General features: G+C 39.1%; 1 protein-coding gene across 4 annotated transcripts in view; it reads right to left on the bottom strand.

The window, feature by feature from the left end:
• ccser1 (coiled-coil serine-rich protein 1) overlaps positions 1-19,934 on the bottom strand; it is a 116,429-nt gene that overhangs the window by 68,257 nt on the left and 28,238 nt on the right. For all 4 annotated transcript variants that reach the window (XM_042422052.1, XM_042422049.1, XM_042422050.1 and 1 more), the window contains exons 7-8: positions 8,522-8,696; positions 3,275-3,352 (exon numbers count right to left, since the gene is read on the bottom strand). In XM_042422052.1, coding sequence (XP_042277986.1) covers positions 3,275-3,352; positions 8,522-8,696 — 253 coding nt within the window. The remainder of the gene's footprint in view (positions 1-3,274; positions 3,353-8,521; positions 8,697-19,934) is intronic.

A 19,934-nucleotide genomic window follows, 5' to 3' on the forward strand; every position in this document is an offset into this window, starting at 1 on the left:
TTTCTCCTCTTTTACTCAGTTATCTAACTTCATGCCATTGAACTGAATGTATTCCTTGAGTATGTGGCTCAACTAAAGCTTCCTCACTTTCTTCCTCATCACTTTTCTCCTCAATCTATCAGTCCTGTTGAACAATGTCCTATTCTCAGCATTGCAACTATTTCCTCACATAATATGCCTTCTCCCTCTTTATGTTGTTTCTTTGCTTTTCTTGCTCTGTCAAAAGGTTACCGTTTACCTCCCACCTTCTTAGTCATTCTCCCACACACACAAACAGACGATACTCTCGACTTTCTCTACCTTTTTCTATCTTCTGCCTAACCTCAATTCATCCAACTCTTGCTGCTTTCTCTCTGCTCCCAGTATCACTCTCCGCGCCGCTGCCACTCCCTCAGCTTCTCTCTCTCTCTCTCTCTCTCCACTCCAGGGTACGAAAGAGGAGGTTCAGGATATTTAGGATGAATGCTTCATAGATAATCAATACTTCTGAAAATAAAACCCTTATGAACAATTTAATAGTCTGGAGCATTGGTTTTCTTATTAATTAAGAAATGAGACTTCTAAAAATTTCCAACTCTCACATTTTTCTTCCACCCCAACCCAATTTCACTGAATATCTTGTGATATGTGATATATCCTTTGTTGAATATCTCTCTCTTGTTTCCTGTCTGCCTCTTCGCTGCCCAATAAAGGCAAAAATGCCAAAAAATCTTTTAAAAAAACAAACAAACAAACAAACAAAAGAAAAACATTTCCTCAGTATATACACAGTATACTTTGTAGATTCTCAGCAATTCATCTACAGACATTTCAAACCAATGTAGTTGACTGCTATACACTGCAGCACGAGGATTATCAACCCACAATAACTGTGATGAATCTATACATACACAACACTGTAGGCTTTATCCACCGACTGATCAGGTTTTACATTATGTGGTTTGGCTTGTTTTATCAGACCTTTTCCTCTCTCTCTTTTTCCTCATAAAAACTACCTCTCCCACATCCACCTTCGCTGTCTGTCCATCTGTACGTTCCTCCACATGAGAGTTTGAGCCAAGGTCTTCATGCTGTGTCCCACCCTACATTTTTAATTTCTCCTTATCATCCAGCTGCCACTGATACTCCATGTAGGTCAATAAAGAGGGCACGCACTCACACACACAGCCACTCTGTCTTTCACACAGACACGAATAAATGTACACTAACTAAGCCACTGTGACAAATTATACCAACAAAAATGACTATATGTGGGTCTACACACGTACACTGATGAAAACACATGCACACACTCACACACACATATACACATAGTACAGAAGTAGTACGCTTAATAAACAGCCATGCCCAATATTTGTTGGCACTGTGTCATCTGAATATTAATGGTCACTTTTACATAAAAGTCACAATGCAATCTTACTAAGACGGACCTAGTAACATTTCCACATCACACTCAACAAGTCTGAATTAAATGCTGTCACATTAACGTCAAGGCTGCAGCAACTCAGGGTAAAACATATATAGAGAGAAATGTGCGTCTTGTTTCACCCTCTACTATTACTGTAATAAATGTAATATCTCAGTCTTGTATGTCTCATCTCTTATGTACGAAATCAGTTAAATAAATGTTTAGGAGATTAATCTTCTCTAATCAGATCGGTAAGAGAGTGACAACTTATAATTCTGTCATTCAATGATTGTGAATGTCAGACTTTATAAAACAGGTACCAGAATTCACTCTCTAATAAAGTTAAATGATGAAGTTGACAGTAGAGGTGGATTCACTGAAATAAGCGGGAGCGAGCACACCTCACTCTCATGATGGTTATTAATGAAGGCTTCAACAGCAAAATAAAGTTGTAAAATCAATCAGTGATGCAGCCTGTGAACGAACAAAAAAAAAAAAAAAAAATCACCCGAATATCCTGCGCGCATCGTCTCTTTCCGTAAATGTTCCTGTCATGTCTGAATGAAGCTATCGGGAACGTTATTGTAAATGCTATCCATGTCTGAATCACAGCTTGAAGCCAGCAGTGTTCATATTCCATGTCTGAAAAGTGCTTTAGTCACAACTTTTAATATTGTACAGTTCAATAAAAGTAGCACAGAGTTGAAGAGTTTTGTCCCTACTCCTCCTCTCGCCTCAATCTAACAAGAACTCTGCTGCCACCCAACTAAATCCCAGAGAAAAGCTTGACGAAAGCCTTTCCTTGGTAAACCTAAACCCTGCACAGACACACACTGGCACATACTTGAGCACTCACTCACACACACACACACACACACTCCCTGCAGAGATGAATAAATCTCATCTAGATCGCACAGCTCTGATGTCCTAGGTTGACAGAGGGGGTTTGGGACCTGTCAAGCCAAGAAAGACACTTTGCCCCTCTCTCATTCAATTTATCCCCACCTCTCTCCCTTTTTATCACTCTTTTTGTTATTGTCTTTCTTTATCTTTCTCCTTCCTTCCACCTCCATCCCTGGTCCCTCTCCTCCTTTTCTCCCTGCTTGATCTCTCTGAGATTCATTAGGAGCTAATGTGGATAAAAGGGCTGTTTATTGTTCTCATATGAGCAAAACCGGAGGAGACATGCGGATCAAAGGAAGATTCAGTTGATCACAGACAAACTGTTGTGTTCTGTTAATTGATCTGGCTGGCTCAGTGTAGATGAGGGTTGTGGGATGAAATGTTGCCCAGTGTAGAGTTTTATTTGTACCATTACCAAAAAGAACAACAACAGAGCTCAGCAAAAATACTGCATGTGTTTACAACAGCAGTATACTGTATTTCGTTGGCAACATTTTAATTGCTAGTTGATTTGAACTTCCCTGTACTTAAAGAGAGAGAAAAAGTGTGTGTGTTGTTAACCAGATTAGAGCAAAAACAAGTAATTTATCATGCACTTAACTATTATTTTTCTACCTTAATGTTTAAGTATGTTAACTCTATAATGTCTACAGTTGGGCTCTTTTATGTGTGTTTTACCTTTACAATCACTTTAAACCCTATTATATCCTCCACTAAAAAGGTTATGTCTTTGGTCTCATTTATTAGTCTATTTGTTAGCAAGATACTTGTAAACATCTATCCTGCTAACAAATTGATAAACTTTGTGACAGATTAAAAGAAAATTTGGTCATAAACCGTTTAAATTCTCTCTCTCTCACTGACACACAAGCACATTCATGAATCATCTTAGCACACTCCACATATATTATACAATATTGTACCTATGCATAAAGCCACATAAAATAGTTTGCTTTAGGTTACCTTAAACGGAAGGGACTTTTCACTGCAAGGGCTAATGGGTAGAGACTGGAGGCTGCTGGCAGGACTTGTCTCTGCGCTCTGTAAAAGACAAAAAGCATAAATATGAAGATAACATTATCAAGATGAGGTTGGCGACATACTTTGCAAGTGTTGCTGGTAAGTTAGTGATGTGCACAGAGTGTTTATTTTCAAGAGAGATACTTGTCTGTTTGTAACAGAATTAAGGTGTATGAAATTATTTTAGCTTCTAATTCTTGCAACCTAATTTTGTTGTGAAGCCGTATTGGCAAATACAGTACACCTGAAAGTCTGGCAACTAATTCAATCAGAAAATAGAGGGAAGTATGATAGATGTGTTCTATTAAAGCAGATGCTCATTTAGGCTGCAGCATCTTAAACCTTTTTGTATAGTACATTTTTTTTTGGCAGAATATCACCAGAGTCATTTTACATTTAGTCTGTTGCTCTAGTTTTGGAGCATCTTGTATTTTGTCACCTGGTTTCTTACATAATCTCTGTTTTTTAACGCCAGCTGTGATCAGACACATTTTGGCTCTGCTCCTTGACACAGGTGTCTACTGGGCAGAGAGCAGGGGCAGCTAGAGGGGGATCCAAAACACACACACACACACACAAGTGCAAGCCCAACACAGTGCATACATTCATGTGACAATAGGTGCATGTGCTGTCACATGCATGCACACACACGCGCTTACACACACATCGTAGAAAGAGCAGACAATGGTCTAAATGTCACTTGTGAGGGCTCAAAATAGGACAGACGGGAAAGCGGGAGAAGATAAAGTCATGTCTTTAGCCAGGACTGCAGATATTGATGTAATGTGGCATGGTAAAGACATGACAGCACACACAGGGAGGATGTGACAAGTTACATGACAAATTTGTGACAAGGGACACGAAGAGGTAAAGTGAAGTATGTGCATAGTTCATGCTCCACACACTTGGCTCTCTGGTAAGGTCTTCTCGCCATCTGCTGCCCTCTTGCAGATTAATATGCAAGCCAATCCTTTTGTTGTTTGAAGTAGGGGACCATATTTGTAATCAAGACACCCTAAAAAGATGCTATTTAAGCTAAAACTCTGATACTTTAGGCATATTTTTGGCCTACTTTCAAGTTTGAAGGTAGCTCTGCGCAACCCCAAATCTTTGCACAGCATAAACTTGGTGGTTTATTAGTTTGGCCGACCTTTTTAAGAAGCATACCTCCCTATCAGAATTATAGGTGTGCTATGGCGTCAGGCCCTCAATGTGTCATCGGTGATCAATGCCTTTCTCCATGTAGAGAGACAGGCGCATACTCACTGGCATCCACACACTCTCTCTCTCTCTCTCTGTCTATCTTTCTCTCTCTCTAACACATACACATTCTCTTTAAGGTCACCTCTGTCCCACAGGCCTTAACACACAACTGTCCCCACAATTAGATGTGGTTCAGTAAAAAGCCTTTCAGATTTAAGAATGGGGAAAGCTGCCTGGGAGCTCTGGATTTAATGACTTGCACTTCCCAGAAGCAAAATGTCTAAAGATGATGAATGGCCTGAGAAAGGAAAGCAGGTTTTGTAGTTTGATACACCCCCTTAATCACATTCACACATCAGTTCAATCAAGAAACAAAAACCTTTAAATAACTCAAGGTGCATTCATACCCACTCTCTCTCATTGACATTTGGCTTTTTATCAGACGGCAGCACCATTAACAACATACTGTCATGCAATTTAGTGAGTTCTTTGGCAAACACAGGTTGAGTGCTTTGAATTGGAAAGACCGACTTAGTGTGGGTAAGAGTTTTTTCTTTGCTTATTAAGCCTGGGCTTAGAGGTCTTCTGTTAAACTAAAACTGTTAGGAAATGGCTCTCTGTAGGAGATAGCTCAACACCTCATCCCCACATAAAAACAGGATGTTGTTGTAGGAGTTCACCAAAACTTTTACTGATGTTGATGGGTAGTTAATAAGCCAGCCTGGTGAATTCTGCCTCTTTCCAAAACCTGGTGAAATGATGGCTGCAGTGATGAATCCCACTCTCTAAAATGTAATGTACAACAGCATTTCCGACTACATTTTATCGTTATCCACAGCTAACCTTGTAACAACTACACCACTGAAAAGATTTGGTCGAGGCAGCAAGAATAAGCTGCTGCCACAAGTCAAGCAGCTGCCTCGGGGGTAAGAGTCACTGGGATGGATAGAGGGGCTGCAGAGGCACAAGTTAACACAGCCTGGCGGTGCATGTGTTGATATTGCACAACCATGCCCACAAAGATTGTGAGTAGATGCTGTAACAAATGGGACTGTCACAGTTTTGCTTGAATCCATAGCTGACATTGACAATGGGGATCATTGTGTTAGGCAACATTAATGCACACATGGTGCGTGGCATTTTAGAAATGTTCCCCCATGCAACCAACAACATAAACTGCTGAGATAGAAATAAATCAAGGGTAGATCTCTACAGCTGGCTAAGATATGCAAATTTGACAAATATGATGCACACTAGATATAATAAGGTGTTAAGTATTATCTGGCCTGTTGGTCATGCATGTCTCTGTAATAATAGGCACTCGTCTATGCTTTGTGTAAGACATTCACTTTTTTGTCACAACTTTTTGACAGCAGCCATGATGAAACTGGCATGTTTTGTTACTTTTTATTATTTTAATCACTGGACAGTTTCCAGGTCTCCTGGCTAGTTCAGCAACATTAGGCAGCTTTATAAATAAAGCCAGCTAACATAACTGAACTTAGCATATGCATTTAAGCATACAAAATGTTTTTTGATTTGCTGTCTCAGTTGGCCACATTGGTCTTTAAAAATGAGCCACATCCTGTCAAAGGAAAAACTCTAGTACTCAGTGTAGCTTAAAGCATGTAGTATCTGAGTAATGGAAGACCATGGCTCATTTTTTCTCAGCAGTGTTTCTACCAGAAGTGAAACAAAATTGTCTATTTATTGACTAAATTTGTTGTATCCATGTGAAACCTAAAAGCTTTGAGAGAGTGCCACTGTCTTTTCTTGTGCATCATGTAAAATTCAAACTTTCAATCCATGTATTTTTCACTGTATTAGTTACTCAATTGTTGTATAGTTTTAAACTATATTTTCAGAGGGTCTGTGAGAGCCCAACAGCACTTGCTAATGTTGCTAACTGTTGGCACAGAGTTGAACAGATGCAGAAAATCTAGAAGATAATGAGATAAATATTGGACTTAAGGACTTGATCGCCTGGCTTCAAAACTGTTAGATTACGCTGCATGAGTCATTTATGGTAATTTTTGCCACTTTGAAAGCATTTCCTGGCCTTTTCAGTTGTTTTGAAGATAAATGAAACAGCTATGTTTTGTGCAACAGAAGAGAAGAGAAGAGAAGAGAAGAGAAGAGAAGAGAAGAGAAGAGAAGAGAAGAGAAGAGAAGAGAAGAGAAGAGAAGAAGTTAGGGAGTATAAGTTAAGGAAAACAAAAGAAAAGAACAGAAGATTAGGGCTCAATAACAGAAGGTCAAGCAAATAAAATGCTAAGCATACAGACATGCCAAGTCACCCTCCCCTTGGTGCACAATGGATTACATCCACTGATGGAAGGTAACAAAATTTGCAAGTTAATGACACAACAGAGCAAGCAAAGAGGGCAAAGTATCTCCTCTTTCATATTCATGTTCTGCTGCTGTGTACTCTCTCTCTCTCTTACACTCACTTTAGTCCCTCCATCACTACTTCACTCTCTGTCTCTCTCTCTACTAATTATTATTTTATCATTTTCATGTCTCATGTCTCTCTCACTGTGGTCCTGGGAGAAAAAAAACAGACAAGAAAACAGAGAGATGAACAGTAAAGAGAGAGAAAACCATACATATGCCTCTGTGGACTGTAATTCACAGATAGGTCCTCACAGCTAGCTTTGATCTTAGTTTAGAGGTACTAATGGTGGGGTGTTAGGGAAGGCAAGGTCAGCCTTTCATATGTCTTTTTGTGTATTTGTACTTGCGAGTGAGTGTCTGTATAATATTGCTGTATTTGGTAAGGGTCAGTCACCCATGTAGATGACAAGAAAACAACTGCCAGACAGTGCTAATGGGTGTTCTCTCAGCTCAACTTCCTGAGCACCTCTTTGGTATGTAAATGTATCATACATTTTCAAAACATAGTGGTATTAGTGAAAATATGAGCACTTTCATTCCAACGCAAAACATGCAAAACACAATGTACCCAACATCAGCTTCCAAATGACTACTTCAATTGCTGTGGTGCTTACAAAACTTTAAAAAATGTAACTAAACTGTACTTAACTGCACTAAAATTGCAATGTACGGTCAGTGGTTGCGCACATGTTTTATCTTTGTGACTGGAGATTCTGTCACAAGTCAAGCTCTCTGGAAATTGTAATTACCCAAAATAAAGCATGCAATCAAATTTACAACAAATTTATTTCTTCAAGAAATGTTTAAAAGCTAGAATACTTTTACTTTCCATTTACACTCTGGTGTAAAGCAGTACGACAGTTGAGATTGCATGACTGCACAGTATGGTTCACAATATGGTTCCCTAGTTTTTACAGTTAAGCAGTTAAACCTTGTGCAGCTATTGCAACGTGTCAGCGCTTCACTAAGCGACCATTACAGCTAATCACGGCTATAATGGTCTGGATGTAATTTTACTGGTTTCCCGACATTCACACTGAGATGGCCTCATAGCCTGAGGTAAAACGTTTGCTTAAAGCAGGCTAAAGCATTTAAAGAGCAGAGTGATACTCTGAAACAGGGGGATTAATGTTTGAGTATATACAGTATATGTGTGTGCATATAAAGAATATGATGGCAGATGCTCAAGTAAGCATCAGTTTCCTAACCCTAATGCAGAATCCGATTAAATTAACAAAACAAAGTCATTACAGAGACCTTTTAAAGGCGGAAAAGCATCCGCTTTGGAGATGATTTCATGGAGCTGATATAGAGCTAATAAAGACAAGGAGTTAAGAATTTGTCAGTGGGACACTGTACTGTATTGGTTCCAGATACAGTTGCTACATTTTATTTGCTAACCCCTTACCCTTTCTGGCTTAAAACAATTTGATGCATTCATAACTTGATCAGAGAAGGGTCTTTCAGTGTGTTATAAGAGAAATGACAATGAATCACTCTTCCTTGCCGATGCCTTCATTTGGGTATAAACCAATGTAAAGAGGAGTCTGTATGCTTGTGTAGTATATCTGTGTGTGACTGTGTGTATCCCACCTCCTGCAATGTCCGTCTCAGTCTTAAAAGCAGGGTTTTGACAGCAGTGCAATCCTGCTGCATTAATCTGAGTGGCAGGGTCTCCAGCCCTGAAGGTAAGGGCTCATCCTCCCTCCCCAAACCCAGTCCTGAGCTCCAGTCAGCAGGCAGCAGGCTGGTCGGACGGCTGGGCTCCCTGGAGGAGAGGTAGAGTGAAGGAAAAGGGGGGAAAATAAAGAGATTTAATGTTAGCATGAATCAGTGTGAAAACTTTATCATTGACCTGTCTTCACTGCTCTCCACTACTCTCCACAGGCACCAAGAGGAATCTCATCCTTGTATTTGGTTGTTACTGATGGTGGAGATGATATATTATACAGCAATGTCCGGATATCTATTGCTTCTAAATATCTCAATAGAAAGCAAGAGGAGAGAGCTCTAGAGAGGGGAAAAAAGAGGGGAGAAACAGGTTGGGTTGAAGACCAGGTTCAGCCATATTCACTGTACATAGCAGCTGCTACACAAGACCCCCAAAGGACTCAATTTTAATGAGCACTCATTTCTATAATAAATCTGTTTTAAGGTCATTTAAAACTGACAACATGAGGTGATAACATTCTCCAACACAGACACAAGAAAGCACAAATGCCTGCATGTGTAAACACACATACGCACACTAATGCATGCACAGATCAAAGACGCCAAAGCACACACAAGTCCGTTTTCTGATCCTGCATATCTCACCATCATTATCAACTCAAAAGGATACTTCATTTTCAAGAGCTTTGATTCATTATAGCTCATCACAGCTTCGCGATTCTGTCTGTGTGTCCTCCTCATATTTTTTTGAGGATTCTTAATTTAGTGTTCTGTATTATTGCATGTCCGCAATTATTTTACAGCAGAAAACAACCCTGTGTCTATGCATGCAGCAGATTGTGAGTGTGTAAGTGATCTCTCAGTCGAAATGCTGCATATCAAACACCTTTTTAATTAACAAAGCTTTCAACTTGAAGAGCAGCAGACCTCCTGGTCGTTTGACAGATATAGGGGATGAAGTCTCTCCGAAAAAGAAAAGTTTGTAAGTCAGTGTTTAAGGCCTGATTTCTAACATCAATGTAATTCCCTGTTCCTCTACACAGCTGTGACACTTTTGAGGAGTTGGATTCAGACACACATGAACACAAAAAACCGAAGGAGATCAAAAAAAGCACAGTTTTAATCAACTGTCTCATTTTGGGAACACAGTCCATCAACAGTTAACAGGCTCCTGGAGCAGCACGTCTTTGGTCTCTAGTCCATGGCCTCTGTTGTTTATCTCATTGTCAACACTTGCTTAAAGTAATATAGAGAACAGATATTGAGAGGAACTGTCAACAGGAGTCAGAAGGCTGCTCAATGTCACACTGTTCCTCCCTTGTCTTCGCCTTCTGGCCAACACTGAGATATCTTATCTATAAAAATTATATCTTCATAGTCATTCATTGCTGAGGGCTCAATTTTACTTGTTCTGTCAGTTTAAGAGTTTAAATTTCACCAGAAGCACATTTTTATAATGGCCTTCCTTCTTATGATGGAAGACTACTTTATATTCCACCAGGCATGAAAACGGTCTCAAAACAAAGACCAAGCTGAATTCAACTGAATTATGTAGCTAATGTTTCCATTTCGTCTGCAACACCTTGCCTGGCCACCCATACATACAAAATACACAAATATATTAGCAAACCTAATGCTTAACAGATTACTTTATATTAGTCGTATACAGTTTTGTGCAGTTATGAATGTAATTGCATGGTTGTATGGCTGCTATTGTGGTTTATAATTTCGATATTTACTATTTGATGAATATGAGGTAGTGAAAGATACACTCTGAATAGCAATTTTCCCTTTCTACATTCTCATTTAGGATTCACATTCTCTGAAGGTTAATAGTTGTCCATAGATAAATCTAAATATACAAGGCCAAAAGCTCTGAGATGTATAATTATGCTTAACCTTTCAGAGTTTGGGTCAGGTCTCTACAGTGAATATTTATTTTAGAGACATTACTTAGCCCATTACCACTGTTAGGAAAGGATTAACATGTAGAAAATCTTAATGAATCAGCATCACAAGTACACAGAGAGATTCTAAAGTCAAGAGCATTATGAGCAAATGATGCACAGTATTTGACTCTTTTTAAGTAAAAGCCTCAGCACTGAGTTCTCTAAATGCTGTAAAAAAAAAGTAGAATGTGTCCCTTTTTTCCAAGGACAACAATTAAAAAGCAATTACAGCCAGTTTTCAATCAATACAAAATGTGGAGATGACTCTTACTTGGCCCAAAGAGGTTTCCCAAAATGTCAAAAAGAGGGACATAACAAAAGCATGCTGAGACTTCAGCTTCAAGGCCAGCGTGCACTGACGGGGTAAAACTTTTAACAATAAACAAGAGTATGTTTTATTTTCTCAAACACACAATGGTAAGATTTGACAAAGTTTTGTCACATTAATTCTGAATCGGCCGTGAAATCCTCCCCAATGTGATCTAATTTAATATTACAGAAGCACAGTAGCATAACATAAACTTAATACAGACTAATAAATTGAGCATACAGCATCTATTAACTTACTGACTAGAGTGATACAATGATGCTGTAATGTTTATTTAAAATTTTTTTTCCATGTAATATAGCAAAATCATGTATAGTCTCATTTATTGTTAATTCATCCAGTAAACTGAAACTTTCACCATCCCTTGTCATTTCAGGGAGTCAAAATTTCTATCAAGGTGATGGAAAAGCAACTAAATTGTCAACCAATAGTTTAATCTAATGTTTTTTGAATTAGCTAAAGTCCAGCATACTACATTTCCCCGCCAGGCTGTGATATTTTGACAGAAGTGCATAAAGTGCGACTGTGTATCTCACCTTTCTTTATGACATTTTCAAAAGGAGAGCTGAGAAATACCAACCTCCTGTCTGAAAAACACAAAGACAACCAGCGAGCTCACAGTCTGCATATCAAGAATAGGAGGGAGTGAGGGAGGTATGGCAGTAATGAGAGGCAGACACAGACGCAGAAAACGAGGAGCTCTTTATCATCAAGAGACCATGTTCACTTTGACTGATAGCCATTTAGTGGGGAGGTGAGAGGGAATTAGATGGCTTTTGTCCCATTCTCTCAGAAAAAAAATCACCACGTAAACAGTGTGCATGAAGCATTCAGTCAGACAGCAAATTCTCTAGGAAAAATGTTCTTTAACCAAAACAAGACCATATCACTAAAATATCGATCAACGCGGCCACTCCAAAGGTTTCTCGCTGAAAAGGTCGAAATGAATTGCTCCCTCATTTGCCCTCATACTCTCTTTCTCACTGGTTCACAATCCCACCCTTCGCTCTTCTTTTCACTACTATCCACTCACGGTCTTTCTCAGCCCCCCGCCTTTCCATTCATCATTCTTCAGCCCTCTGCTGCTCTCTCCAAGCTCCCCTCTCTTTCACTTCTCTTTGATCACCTGCCCTTCTCTCATCCCCTCCCACCCTACCCTTCACCCGAGCCCCCCGTCTTCCATCTCCAACTCTCCCCTTGCCCCTGTGTCTCTTTTTTCCCCCCTATCACTCTGACAACCACAACACTAAACTGAGGCAGTATCAAAGCCTAAGGTGTCCCCCCAGGGATTCTGCTGAGCACCTCAGACAAATGTCGATGAAGCCTGCTGTCTTTTGAGGACAGGTGAGCTCTGTCTGTCAGAAAGCCATGGGTGCTTTTTTCCCCCTAAACTGTATTCTTTGTAGCTTTTGTTCCTGCTTGGCATCTCAGGTTAGAGTGAACTTTCTGCATTTATTTCTCTGTTGCTCATTCCTGCTATCTAGGTGGGATGAATTGAGCATAAATAAATTACATATGATCAATCACTCTCCTCTCTGACAGCTCATGTCAAGTGGCACACTGCAGCGCCGCAATAAAGTTTTTTTTTCGTCTCTTAAAATAGTTTTTTGTTTTGTATTTTGTCTTTGTTTACTATGTATGTGTGTTTCTCTGCATCTGACACTCTTGTCCTTTCTCCAGCTTTCAATAGGGTTTCAGGTTTGCATTCTTCTCTTACCTCTGTGGCGCACATCAAATCCACGGAGCGGTAGGAAAATGAGGAGTAAAAGGGTTCAAACAACAATCTCCTCCACCGAAAACAATAAACATAGAGGTGCCTTATGCAAGGCATTTACTGTTTCAGTGGACTAGAAGTGGAATATTTCTAGTCAATATGTTTTAATGTAGTCCCCTTTTTAAAAAATGTGAATACCAGTAAATCTCACCTTCACAATTTTCACATTTTCTGCGCCTTTATTTCATGCTGTCTGTTGTGGTAAACATACCAGTTTATTTTTCTTCTAATTAAAAAAATGAGCCATCCTTGTGTCTGAAGAATTATGTCCAGATGCAACAAACTTGCAATAGCAATTAATAGTATGTCCTGTTAATATTTAGTGCCAATGTAGGAAGTACTATGATCTTCAAGTGCAGGAGAAGGTAAGGGTGACAAAGACGGGAAGGTGGTTGGGCACAAAGTGCTTGACTTTGACACTAGCTAGAACTGACATTTGAAATGTTTAACAATAAACACAATGTTTCTATAACTATAACCATAACCAATATTTTTTAAGGAGAATAATAAAAGAAATGGGCCATTTACATCTTCAGATATAAACACTTTCAGTGGCTCTCAGGGTGACAGTTCAGTTAGAAACTTAACCTTTTAAATGGCTTTATTTCCCTTTTAATAATTCCAGCAGATTAAAATGAGCAGCAGGAGAGAGAGAAACTTTGAACCAACTGATCGTTTCAGTGATAGCAGCATAGGCATAAAATTTCAAGCTGCCATTACTGTGTGTGTCTGTATGTGTATGTAGTACATGCAAGTGTGCACGTGTGTGTGTGTACCAGACCGTCCTCACAGGAAAAACGACAGTATAGATCTAAAATTCATACAACAAACACAACCTATAGTTATGTTTACGCTGTCTAGCAGCCGTAGTAATTATGACCCGGGAAGTGACGCAGTTCAGATGTCAATATAAAAATGTCAATAACAATTTGCCTTATTAGGAGGAGGCGGGTTGGGTGGATGATTAGATGCTTAGATGGAAAAAAGTGGACTAAAAAGTGGACTTAGCTGCAGGAGACCGCTGTTCGCTTCCCTTTTCCGCGAGTGTCATGTTTCCAACTGCGAATTGGGATATTTTTTTAAAAACTGTAACAATGAGTGTTGTGGTGTTTATTTGCCATGACGATGAAGATTGCATTACTTAAAGGAAGTAGAAACCACGGTTCGAGTGATCATTTTAACCCAAACTATGATCTTTCCCTAACCCTAACCAAGTGGTTTTTGTGACTAAACCTAACCAGACATTAACCACAGCACTGTGACACCATAAAACATACTTATTTTTTAACGGTGACTTGTAACGGTTTTGTAAAGCAGCTAATTATTCTCCTGTGGGTCGTTCTGGAAAGAAGGTACAATCAACCTATGTGGTCGTTTCATTATGAGGATGTGTTGGTGTGTGAATATATGAGCATGTGAGAGTATAGTGCAGCTACAGAGTAGACAGTCGTTTTCCAGCTAAGCACAAGTCTTATCTGCAGGTAATTACGCCACACATACATGCAAGAGCGCGCGCACACACACACACACACCTGGAAGTGAACGGCACAGTTGAAGAGAAGTCTGTTCAGTGATGATAGATGTTATACAGGCAGGGAGGCCGTTCCTCTACTCAGGGTCATCTGTCTTTTTACTGTCATGAGCCGTTAGCCCGACAGTCTCACTCTATTTCTCTTTTTTACAGCTCTCTCTCTCTCTCTCTCTCTCTCTCACACACACATACACAAACACACACACACACACTTGCAGACATGGACACACGCACTGCATCTCTGAACAGGTTATACATACGTGGGTGCAGAGAATATGGCTCTGCAATAGGAGTCGATTAGAAGATTACAATAGTGGACAAAGTCCTAATTTGAATTTATAAAGATGTAGTATTACACCAGCTTGTGGCTGAAACTAGTACTACACGACTGAGTCAATGTGGAGCTAATTAGAACTGAATACATGGATTAAAGTGCAATTAAATGTTTTCACAGAGATTTGTCTCTCTACAGTCTTTTCTAGACTAATTACACAAAGAAAAATGTAAACAGGGAGAGTGTGAAAGATGCCCCTCTTGCTTTCCGTTGTCTTCTTATTTTTCTTTTGCTGATTCTGTCCTCGCAGTATGTTTTCTCCTCTATTCTCCTTCATTTCTTTTCATTACCTTTTCTCTTTCTCTTGCTCACCTCCTTTCTTACCCTGTTTTCTCCTCTCCTTTAAATATATGGTTCTTCACTTTTGTCTTTCCCCCCAGCCTTCTGACTTACCCCTCTCCTTTCAGAAGCTATTTCTCAACAGCGGCGTTACAAGTGATCCATTTCACCAACCTGAAAAAGCCAATTATCTGCCTTTTTATGACTTTCATTATTTTACCACTCACACAGTGTTTTATTACTGGGCCGTTAGCTCCCTGCACTGACACATACCTGCACACACACACAAGGTAGCACAAGCAAGCGTATGCACATCCACACAAGCAATAAACAACGTCGAAAAGAGACAAACATCTCTACACGCACACTAAGATGTTAGGGTTTACGTAATGTTCAGTTAGTATTTGAAGGGAAGAATAATGACTGCCCATGTCAGATAAATTATCTGTGATTGAAGATGCATTAGCAGCTGTGAAGAGGAGTGGGCTGAACCCTTGTCAATCAGCAATATAAAAACTGCATTGTTTCAAGAATAATAACAGTAAAGGACACTTAGTCCCCCGTGCCAATTTTTCCCTCGCTAAATTTTTACTGACAACAAGGAACATATTTATGAGGACAATTCTATACATGTATGGCTGTGTACCTGTGTAACGATGACAGCTGTGTGTCATATATGAGCTTGTAAGCATGCACAAGTAGTACAACAGTAAAGCATAGCTACTGGAGAATGATCACCCTCATTTGTCACTCCTTCTTTCCACCTGACAGACACAGCGTACTCATCTGCATTCAGCACCTGAGGCTACGGATGTTTAATGCTGCCATTAAACTCATCTCCAACACAAAGTGCATCTGTGACTAAAGAGTGAGCACAAGCCAAGCTCCAGGCAGTGAATCTAATGGTGAGTTCAAGTCTTCAGACACAGAAATGGAGAGAATATAAAATGAATGTAATATGGCAGGGGTAACTTTTTGATTAATCAAATTGTCCTTTCTGCTGCTCTTTACACTTCGCACTGTGAATCTGCACTTGTTTTGCAACCAATCGGTGGTGACTGTGTGTAGTATGTATTACCTTCTGAGACCGTCCACTCACCCATAGTCTTTATATCTGCGAGCATCATAATGTTAATCCCTTACACAAAAAACAGGCTGAGAACGACAACACCAGCTTTGTGTGTGTGTGGGGGGGGGGGGGGGAGGGGGCAGCCTTAGGGAGTTATCAGAACACTTGCACTAATTACTATCACAACTTCTTGTTGCTTGGAGAGATCTATTTAATACCGGTCCCATGTGTCACATTTCATTTTCCTATTTGAGAGAACATTGCCGAGCAACATCGCCCAAAATGTTACTCTGTACTAAAGCCTTTAAGTGATATTCCACTAAAATAGATCATTCTCACTTCTTAGCACAAAACCCCTGCGATGAGTCCACTAGCAAGACTGACCGCTCTAGGAAATCTGAGAATATATATTGTTACACAAGCACTAAATATAGTAGTGTTTATTCAACTTATTTTGACGTAACTTTGCCTTTTTGCAATTGTCAATCATGACAGTTGCATAAAAAGCCTCAAAGCCAAAGGTGATGACAGATCAAAAAAGCAACCACTAGTTTACTGACTGAGATTTTTATTTCATGAACTCAAATCAACAAATCCATGTTAAAAATGCAAATTCCCCACCACCAAAGGGAATTATTATTTCGAGGGCACATTCATGTTCATCTATTGTTTTCATTTCTTAAGGACATGATAATTTTGTGCTATTTATTCTAAAACTATGATAATAAAAGACTAGAATTCCAATTACTTTATAATGTGTTTGATTATGATTGTGTTTATTCAAGAAAAGTCAGCCTTGTTATCCTTCACCTGGCCCTGCAGCTAACAGAAGCTAAAAGTGCAAAAGCTCAGATGAGACTTGCAAAAGAAATATAACAGTAAAACTATGAAAATATATACAACAAGCCCATGATAATATATTGCTGGCCTAAGCTGGTAATATGTATCACAGTTGGGAGTAGATAAGATTATACTGTCAATCCAACAGTGCTGTTTGACAGGCTGAAAATAACACAGAGCTCACATTGTTGAAATGCATTACAAATGTAGGTCTTCTGTCGTAAACAGTGAGGAGAAAACATGGGGGTGGACCTGTATACTTAGAATGCAAATTCCCAGTCTATGTTCTCAGTAAGAGTACAAACACTGCTTGTAGCTAATGTTTTATGATCACAGTCTGTAACAAGCAACAACACCAAAATAAATTAAAATGTTGACTCTCTCCTTTTTATCTCATTTTCTGTCAGGTTGCCTAAATTCCTATCTGAGAGCAAAATGTATTGTTTAAGATGAGTCATAATTCAATGTTGTTCCTCCCATTATAAATAATAGCACCAATAAACAAAAGATGACATACTGAGTCATAACAAATTATAAATAAATTGACATGACAGTGATCCTGTATGTGTGCATTCGTTCTGACAAACTCTGCGCTCAGGTCAGATCCAAGTGAAATAGGTTCTGAATAATTACACTTGAGATTCTTCCTGACAGCGAGACCTAATGAAAATCCCTTATCAATTCTAGATATTTTCTTTTAATTTCCTGTTTATAATCACCTACATGAGCCCCTGATTACATGAAATGGTAGCAGGAATGAACATTTATAATACAAGATATTAAACGCATATGCGCCTCATCCCAATTTTTGAAAAAAAAAAAGCTGTTTCCACAGTAATACTGAGATATACTATATATTTATGTATACAGGGATATTAGTGAGCAGGATATGGAGATGCAAATGAATTGTTTACTCAAAATGAGACACTATGAGTTGCCTAATTAGGTATTATGCATATAGAAAGCTAATGTAGCGCTCTGATTGTGTACTCTATGTAATTTACTGCATCCTTACACAATTTAACAAGAGGATCTGTAAGTATGACATCTGTATATGAAGCAAAGTTTACCTGTGCTGGGAAAACAGGCAGCCTGGCTGTGTTAAAGTTCAACAATATGCTTAACGACGCCTCTAAAGCAAAACTCACTAATTAACACATTTTACAGTATCTCTTTGTTTAAATCCGCACACAAGCAGAAATGGAGAAACTATATAGTATATAAACCATAAATGAATCCTGATAACAACGGATAGAAGAAGAGTATGTCCATCCACAAAGCAGTTCTGTGCAGCATCTCCAGCTACAGCATGTGTTGCCAAATACAGTTGGTGAATTCAAGTTTTAGTTTTGGTCTCTGAAAAGACACGATTGTAGCAACAACATGACAACATCACTGTAAAGACAAGATTTCAGGATGCTGTAAACACTCACTACGTCCAGCTTTTATTCGCTGAAAAAAATAGTTACAGCACGCAACTCCCTCTAGACCTACAAATGTTTTCACTTTTTTTTTCATATAAAGATTTAACAAACGCACAGCTGAGAAAGGAGAGAGAAGTCCAGCAGGTCCAAGGGTGATGGAGTCTGCCTTGTGTAATCCCAGAGACACTAAAACTCTCCCACTCCTGCATCTGATGATCTCATGCCACCCACTCTGCCTTACCCAGGGGTTCACTTTGGTCATCATCTCTGCTGTGTGCAAACCACCACAGGCAGATGCCAACGCAGTATTGTCGGAGTATTGTTCTGTGCCAGGACTGGACCAAATATCCAGACACTACCCTTGTAGTAACGGGGTATTTTGGCAAGGAAAAACTAAAAAAAAAAAAGTTCTGCTGAATTGTGGGACAGACCAGTTCTCTCCCACTATCTGGTCTACATGGATACATTTCAATCCAGCTCTGACAACATCAGTTGGTATGCAGAAGTAGTGACAAGCTCCATGGCAACACCGGCCAATGATATCATCACCGGAAACCATGGGTTGATGGACCCATCTGCATTGCTTTGGAAGGGCATCATGCTGCTTGCGGCGTCCTAGAGGCTGAGACGTGGTCAAAATTGTTAAGTGGACTCTATTATAATTTTAATTATTATAATTATTACTATTGCACACAAACCTATTGGCATACATGAGTAAGCTACACCCGCATTTCACTGCACATATTGAGAAATATGAGAATGTGACAAATAAATATATATTGAATATAAGCTTTAAACGTGATGAGAGAGCTTTTTTTTCTGTTTCCAGTCTTTATTTTAAACTATGCTTAATACTACTCAACATAATGCACAGACATGAGATCAACAGAAATCTTCTCATCTCACTCTCGGAAATAAAGTAAAGAAGCCTACATCCCTATTCCTTTAAACTTGCCCTGTAGTGACAAGTGTAGATAGTTACAAGCCTCAAACCAGAAAAGTGAAAGTATCCATGCCGTAAAGAGGCTCTCTCCTCTAGACCCTCATTTGTGATCATGTTGACGCTTACTGCCACTGACTGCTACTAAGCCCAAACATGAATAAGGGCGACATATTCAGTATTCACAAAGTATGCTTTTTTTGTTGTCAATCGCAGAAGGAATGTGCTTGAGAAAGTAACAAATACAGTGGGAAGCATCTCAATTTATCACTGCAGAATGCAAATTTTAGCACTCTAATCTCAGCAGGTTGTAACAAAAATAAGTTCAACAAACAGCATGCTGTCCACGAAAAAAGAGATGAGATAAATCATGAAGAACCAAAAAACAAAAGACCCCCCCGTCTTTGTTGTTCAGGTATCCTCCATATGCTGCAAAATGACATTAAAGCCCTTGAAAACAAATGCTCATGTCAGACATTTTACAATCTGCCAACGAAAGAGTAACAGTGAATACCATTTTAATAATTCCTTTCATTTCTGGAACAGACCCCTTGACAAAAAAAAAGTAATGGAAAGCAAAGGAATGACTTATTCATTGCCAAACTACTGTTTTTCTCTCCGTTACAAATCAGAACCACAAGTTCCCACTCAGAGCAAGAGGGAAAAAATGAAAGACTATATTAATTAATCTTCCTGTTTTGAACATTTAATAAACCCAATAGAGTGATGTAAATTAGAAGCTAAACAGCAGCAATACACAAAGGAAACACATATGTTTACAGATGCACACCACACGATTTTTAAAATGTTTAGCCCATTAGGCTGGCCGTTAAATTAAAAATGTCAGAATATTTAGACTCAGCTTTT

This window comes from Thunnus maccoyii, chromosome 9 (assembly GCF_910596095.1).
Source record: "Thunnus maccoyii chromosome 9, fThuMac1.1, whole genome shotgun sequence".
NCBI classification, from domain to species: Eukaryota; Metazoa; Chordata; class Actinopteri; order Scombriformes; family Scombridae; genus Thunnus; species Thunnus maccoyii.